The sequence below is a fragment of the Crocuta crocuta genome, unplaced genomic scaffold (genome assembly GCF_008692635.1).
Source record: "Crocuta crocuta isolate KB4526 unplaced genomic scaffold, BGI_CrCroc_1.0 scaffold204, whole genome shotgun sequence".
In the NCBI taxonomy this organism is placed as follows: domain Eukaryota; kingdom Metazoa; phylum Chordata; class Mammalia; order Carnivora; family Hyaenidae; genus Crocuta; species Crocuta crocuta.
Window position 1 is genome coordinate 711,853 of NW_027529603.1, and position 7,346 is coordinate 719,198.

The following is a 7,346-nucleotide window of genomic DNA, read 5'->3' on the forward strand; positions in this document are numbered from 1 at the left end:
ATAAGATCATGGTCTGAGCCACTTGGGCGCCATGTATATTAAATATGGTTGGGATCAATTCAGTTTGTGATATCTTTTTCCTCAACATTGTTCAGAGTTGAACCCTTCCGTTCTTTCTAAAACTTAGAGTCCTTCTGATGGCTTCCCTAATCTGTAATGTGGTTTAAACGGTGTCTTCTTTTTTGGACACTTAACTGTTGAGGCCAGTTTCTGGGTAAGAACCTGTAATCTTAAGTTATTTGTTGGAAATAGTGGTATTTTCTAAAGAGAATATATGCTTTAAAATACTCTCATCTCACAGATAAAGTATTCTTAAAAATTTTGCTTTGGGAGCACATGTTTAAAACAAAAATCCGAACTGGCTTTTTGGGAAGACAGTCAAAATGTTATCTATTTACTGAAACTGGTGGTGGCTATATATTGTCAAATATAAGAAGGCTGAAGAATTGGAGATTTTTAGGACAACATTCCATCAGATCTTGGAAATTAAATGTAGTGTTTTAAGAGTTTGTATTAACATTTGTCTTTTATTCAATACCAAACTCAAACATTTCTTTTTGAACTGTTTAGGCCGAGGTGGAAAGAAAGGAGCAGTAGAGTGTTGTCCCAATTGCCGAGGTACTGGAATGCAAATAAGAATTCATCAGATAGGACCTGGAATGGTTCAGCAAATTCAGTCTGTGTGCATGGAGTGCCAGGGCCATGGGGAAAGGATCAGTCCTAAAGATAGATGTAAAAGCTGCAATGGAAGGAAGATAGTTCGAGAAAAGAAGATTCTAGAAGTTCATATTGACAAAGGTGAGTTCTGAATTACTTGCTTTGAATTATTAAATGCTGTGCAAGGGTTATTAATACTACATTTTATAATTGTTAAAAACTACCTTTAATAGGTAATGTATGATTTTCCAAATAAACTTTTAGCTACATAGTGAATGTTTTCTCATCCAAGTTTTTTGAAGTTTTTGTGTATTTGTAGGGAATGTTTCAGAGATCTCCTTCCTTAATAGAACACTGACATCAGCAAATAACTGAATAGTGTTCTAAGCTTGATTTTCTTTTTTTTTCAATATCGAACTTCACAACTTGGGAGATCGAGTAATATGCTCCATTCACTGAGCCAGCCTGGCACTCCAGGATGTGCCTTTTAAGGATGGGGGGTGTTTTAAGGGAAGAATTCTGGGGGTCTCCTATTTCCTTGAAATTTTTCTAAACTAATGAACATGTTTTATTAACTGAGTAAGAACTTAATATGTGACAGTGTTTTTCAGACCTGGCTAATTTAAAATGAAACTATTACATAATGTGCATACTGATGGAACTGTCATACGAACCTCATTCCATATTACTACGATAAATCTGCATAAACTTAAGCCTCTGTAATTGTATTCTTTTTGCGTGAATCATGGTACTGTTTTTATTCTTTTCCTCTCTCAATTGGTCTATGTGTAGTCAGGTTTGGAATTTGTTTGCTCTGATAGGACATCCCTTTTTGCTACCAATAGTATGTTTTCAGGAGGGCATTAGTTGTAAGTGAAGCCATATTTGCTGCCTTTTATCCGTGCCTTTTTATAGTAGTGGAACATCCAGCAAAACTAAGTTGATTGGCCTCACTATTGTAACAAGACAGCAACTTGGCCTCACAAATAAAGACAAACTGTTAAGTTTTCTCTATGTAATACTGGTATTGTGGTTTAAGTTCTTAGTTTTTTAGAAGTACATTCTCAAGTATTGTTGTATCTAGATTTTGTTTCAAAATGGGAGGGGACATGGATGAAGGTACTATATAATACATGAAGTATTGGTCATGAGATGATAGCTGCTGGATATAGTTTGATGGATGTATATACATAAGAATTAGTTACAGTTTTGGCTGCATATAGGGATTTCCTATGTTTCATAATAAGTAAAGTGGCTCTTGTTTGGGTCCCCTCAGTGATTGGTTCAGGAGACAGGATAAGTAAATTTATAGTTAATGTTTATGGTTATGTTTGCCAATCAACTGATTTGGTTGGCAGCATGCGCCTTTTTTTTATTCTCGAAACAGTCCTGGTGAGGTAGGTCTCTGGGAAAGTTGGTATTTGTTTTGGGATGTTATGCAACTTGCTTCCCCAGGGTAATTCAGCTCTAGTAGTAAAGAGCAGCTCTGAGATTTGGAACCTCACATGAATTTGCAACTAGGGTTTGTGTTCTACACTATGATTGGTTTCTTCAGTAAGAAATTGGACTGACTGAATCATGTGGGCATTCTTAGTCATTTTGGTAAACTTAGCATCTACAAAGATTTGAGCATTTTTTTTCATGCATGCACAAACATGCATCAATTTCTTAGTAAAGATTTTGACCTTAGTTGGATGTTAAGAGTATGAAACTAATTTTTTGTTTTTAGGCATGAAAGATGGCCAGAAGATAACATTCCATGGTGAAGGAGACCAAGAACCTGGACTGGAACCAGGAGATATTATCATTGTTTTAGATCAGAAGGACCATGCTGTTTTTACTCGGTAAAAACTTTTATCAGTTACTCAAAGTAACAAAACCCATTTTTTTAAATTTGCTTTTCATTACTCTAAAAATATTTCTTGGAAATACTGCAGAAAAGCGTAGCAGGAGAGGTAGGTTATATATGACATCTTTCCTAAAAGGTTGTTAACCATTGTTTCAATAGGCTACAAACAAAGATGAGATTTTGATTTTGGTGTAAGTTTAGGTAAATTATCACCTAAAGGATATACTTAAGAGTTGTTTTGTATGAATATAAACAGATGGACTAGGGAAACCCATTCCTAAACCGTCTTTGTCTAAGCAGTTAATTTGAAATAACCTAAATTTTGCCCCTTTCAATCCAGAGTTTGTTATAAGTTGAGTTGCTTTTAATTGTAAACAATTGTGTAGAACCTCTATAGAAAACTAAATTAGAATATAAATTGTTGCTGTGAAATAATACTGAGTTTATTATCTTAGAGTGAACTCATGTGTTAAATATATAGCCATTGCTAATTTAAAGCATTGGACAAGAGTAGCGTTCCTGTAAATTTGTTGGAAATGACATCTGAAGGAACTGGTTTTGAGTTAGTGAAAAAGAAAATTCCTACAAGTGTCTTAAATAATGGGAAATGCTACCAAAGTCAGGATTTTGATAGTTTCATTTGAGGTGAATCTTACTATTTTTTTTTGTTTTCAGGGGTTTTTTTATTTTGTTTTTGAGGGTCAGAGAGGGAGACACAGAATCGGAAGCGGGCTCCAGGCTCTGAGCCGTCAACACAGAGCCTGACATGGGGCTCGAACCCACGAACCGTGAGATGATGACCTAAGCTGAAGTCGGGACACTTAACCGACTGAGCTACCCAGGCGCCCCTTCAGTTTCAAGGCTTATTTTTGAGAGAGAAGGAGACAGAATCCTAAGCAGGCTCTGCACTATCACACAGAGCCTGATGTGGGGCTCAAACTCGGGAACTGCTAACCTGAGCTGAAATCAAGAGTCAGGTGCTTAAGCAACTCAGGCATCCCTGAGTCTACAAGTTTTTATTTTTGGAGAGTACTCTGCATAAAAAAGATATTTTATTAATATGAACTGGGAAAGAAAGTCTAAGCACAAGGAGGAAGCGGGCTGTATAAAATATAGGAAAAGCGTTCATAATATGCAAAGCACTATATTAGTAATTCATGTATGCCAGTAAAAAATTCTTGTATTGTTTGGAATTGGTCATCCCCATTATTTACACAGAACCTAAATCTGGGACCCAGTTTGGAGTCCTTCTGTCTCACACTATTATGTCCTTTCCTCCTTAATACCTTACCTGCCTTTTTTTAAGCCCCACTGTTGTGGGAAAACTTTTTTCCCCATGTGAGAAACCAGATTTAAAATAAGGTAATGAAAAAGCTCAGGGATGGTAAGTAGTAGAGGCTGCCTAGAATGTGTGAAAGGATCCTAAAGTCTTACCCAGGAAGTAAGTGGTTGGCAGGGTTCATATATTTGCTATTTCTAGATCACAGCTGTTTTGAGAATGGGGAAAGAAAGGACATCTCTGTGAAAGAGAACTCCTGCTGTTAAGAAAACAGAATTGCCTGCTGTGGTACTTTAAAAAAAATTTTTTTTTTTTTAATATTTTTTATTTATTTCTAGGAGAGAGAGAGAGACAGCGTGAGCAGGGGAGGGTCAGAGAGAGAGGGAGACACAGACTCTGAAATAGGCTCCAGGCTCTGAGCTGGCAGTCAGCACAGAGCCTGACGTGGGTCTTGAACCCACGAACCGCGAGATCACGACCTAAGCGAGAGTTGGATGCTTAACCGACTAAGCCACCCAGGCGCTGTGGTACTTTTAATCACTGGTGATTTGAAAGAAGTGAATGTATGTTATATTTATGTTGATTCAGGCGAGGAGAGGATCTTTTCATGTGTATGGACATACAGCTGGTTGAAGCACTGTGCGGCTTCCAAAAGCCAATATCTACTCTTGACAACAGAACCATTGTCATCACCTCTCACCCAGGTATGATAATGCAGAGAAGTTTGTTGATGTATTACAGTATTTTTCAGGGCCAGCTGCTAATTAGCATAGGCACTGAGAAAGCGTGTTTTATTTGTTCAATTAAGTCTTTCCTGTGAGCTGTGCTGAAATTGTATGGTATTGAGTTACTTGAGGAAGCCCCTAAAAACTGAAAGATAATTGAATTGCTTCACATGAATTTATTTATGAGCTAGGACATACCTCTGCAATTTTCCCCACTTAATAAAAATATGATTATATTTAAGAAAACATGACTTCTATGTTTTTAGGTCAGATTGTCAAGCATGGAGATATCAAGTGTGTGCTGAATGAAGGCATGCCAATTTATCGTAGACCATATTAAAAAGGACGCCTAATCATTGAATTTAAGGTAAGTTATAAAGGAGTCTAAGAATATGCAACAATGATTAGCTTATTAAAATAACAGTTATTTTTCTGAATGGTAAGGTTCATTTTTCCTTGTTGAGGAAGAAATGAGCTCTAATGCAAGGCTATAGTTAGGATCTTAAATTCAGTTCAGCAGAACCACTTCCAAGAACTATTGTGGCTTTTTGGTAAAATACTACAGTACTTGGTTAATAGGATGGTTCATAAAGCAACCCCCAACCATTATTTTCAATCTAAACTTGGCCCTTGACCAACAAAAACCGCTTTCATTAAAAATACTGGAGGGCGGGGGGCGCCTGAGTGGCTCAGTTGGTTAAGCGTCCGACTTCAGCTCAGGTCATGAACTTCCAGTTCATTGGTTTGAGCCTCATATTGGACTCAGCTGACAGCTCAGAGCCTGGAGCCTGCTTCAGATTCTGTCTTCCTCTCTGCTCCTCCCTCACTCCTTCTGTCTCTGTCTGTCTCTTTCAAAAGTAAATAAACTTTTTTTTAATTTAAAAATCATTTTTGGGCAAAGGGCTGCTTTTTTTTTTTGTAGGAACAATAGCTTTGTTTAAATTCTGTTATAAGGAATTAGTGTGGGTTCTCATACTGGCTGAATAGGACCATAATTATCACAGTGCAATTTTACTCAAATGAAGTTGTTTAGTGCCTTAAATTCTAGTTAAGGCTACTAGCTAGATGCTGTTGTGCCTTTTAGAACATGTGTTTTGGCAGATTCACCAAAAGATAATGTTTCCACATGTTTTTCCTGGGGAAAACGCATCAACAGTAATATGTCTAAGGAGCTAATGGTTAAGTAAATCAAACTGGAACTTACAGTGGAGATTTCTTTTTATAGGTAAACTTCCCTGAGAATGGCTTTCTCTCTCCTGATAAACTCTCTTTGCTGGAAAAACTCCTACCTGAGAGGAAAGAAGTAGAAGAGACTGATGAAATGGACCAGGTGGAACTGGTGGACTTTGATCCAAATCAGGAAAGACGGCGCCATTACAATGGAGAAGCATATGAGGATGATGAACATCACCCTAGGGGAGGTGTTCAGTGTCAAACCTCTTAATGGGGCCAGTGAACAACACTGCTGGCATTCTATATGCAGTAGTGAACAAGTGAAGGACTGTAATCATAGCTCACTACTTGCTATTGTTTTTGTTTTAATATTCAATATAGTAGTGTTTTAAAAGTTAAATGAAGAATAAAATATATAAAAGCTCTGACTTTGCCCTGTATGTATGATGACTTCAGTGTGCAAGATAAGTTTAATACTTGTAAAAACTACTTTTAAAAAAAATCTCCCCTAGCATTTCTTAGACCCTACCTTGTAATTGATTTCAGCTCTATGTACATGAAATAGTTTAGACTGAAATGCTAGGTATATGTATTGACTTCAGTGTATGACCCTTAATTGTTAAGCTGTGAAGTTAAAACTTGTGTTTAATTGGGAATCAGAAAAAGAACTTAAATTTGTAGAGAGGTGTTGGTCTGTAGTCCTGTTAGGTGGGATTCATTGTGATGCTTCTGCATTTATTCTGTTGCCTCAGCTGTTAGTTGAAGATGGCATGCTGTATAATTTGGCCTGTGGTATCAGTGATGGAAAGGATACTTTTCTAAAGAAGGGGTTTATCTGCTGTTTGAGGGCTTGCACTTGTAGAATTGCATTCCCTTCTGTGCCATCTTTTTTTTAAACATATATATATATATATCAGTCCTGGTTACCCTTTTTTTCCTTCTCTTTGGACCATGATAAACTTCAGAGTAATGACTTTGGGAGCAGGGTAACTTAAAGAGACATTTACACAGAGAAGCGAATTTGCATGTATGAGCTAGGAAGGTGTTTTGTAGGTATGCTACAGGCTTACTTAAACCATTTAACTTAACGCTCTGAAGTAACTGTAATTTGATGTTGGTAGTATAGCAGATTATGAATAGCTTTAATTGTATGTTTAAAACTCATGTTCACAAGCTTAAATCTGGATATCAGAATTAAGCAATTCTTGAAATGTATGAATGNGTGACTTTGGGAGCAGGGTAACTTAGAGTAAAGAGACATTTACACAGAGAAGCGAATTTGCATGTATGAGCTAGGAAGGTGTTTTGTAGGTATGCTACAGGCTTACTTAAACCATTTAACTTAACGCTCTGAAGTAACTGTAATTTGATGTTGGTAGTATAGCAGATTATGAATAGCTTTAATTGTATGTTTAAAACTCATGTTCACAAGCTTAAATCTGGATATCAGAATTAAGCAATTCTTGAAATGTATGAATGTCTCCTTAATATACTGATTACAAAGCATTTCCAGTGTGTCACTACAGGCTTTTTTTTCCCCTAGATTAAAAGCCTTGGCTTTTCACTGAGATAGGTAATTTGTCATTTAACTTAGTTCTGGGTAATTGAAAATTGTACTTAACTACAGTTAAATGTTAAGGGTGGGGAGTGAAAGTGGGTGAGG

General features: G+C 36.8%; 1 protein-coding gene across 1 annotated transcript in view; it reads left to right on the plus strand.

Moving 5' to 3' along the window:
* Positions 1–6,111, plus strand: part of DNAJA1 (DnaJ heat shock protein family (Hsp40) member A1) — a 17,396-nt gene extending 11,285 nt beyond the window's left edge. Inside the window, 4 exon segments of the mRNA XM_077761864.1 lie at positions 2,387–2,501; positions 4,374–4,489; positions 4,777–4,877; positions 5,736–6,111. Coding sequence (XP_077617990.1) covers positions 2,387–2,501; positions 4,374–4,489; positions 4,777–4,877; positions 5,736–5,954 — 551 coding nt within the window. The 3' untranslated portion in view covers positions 5,955–6,111.
* The last annotated feature ends 1,235 nt before the right edge of the window (positions 6,112–7,346 follow it).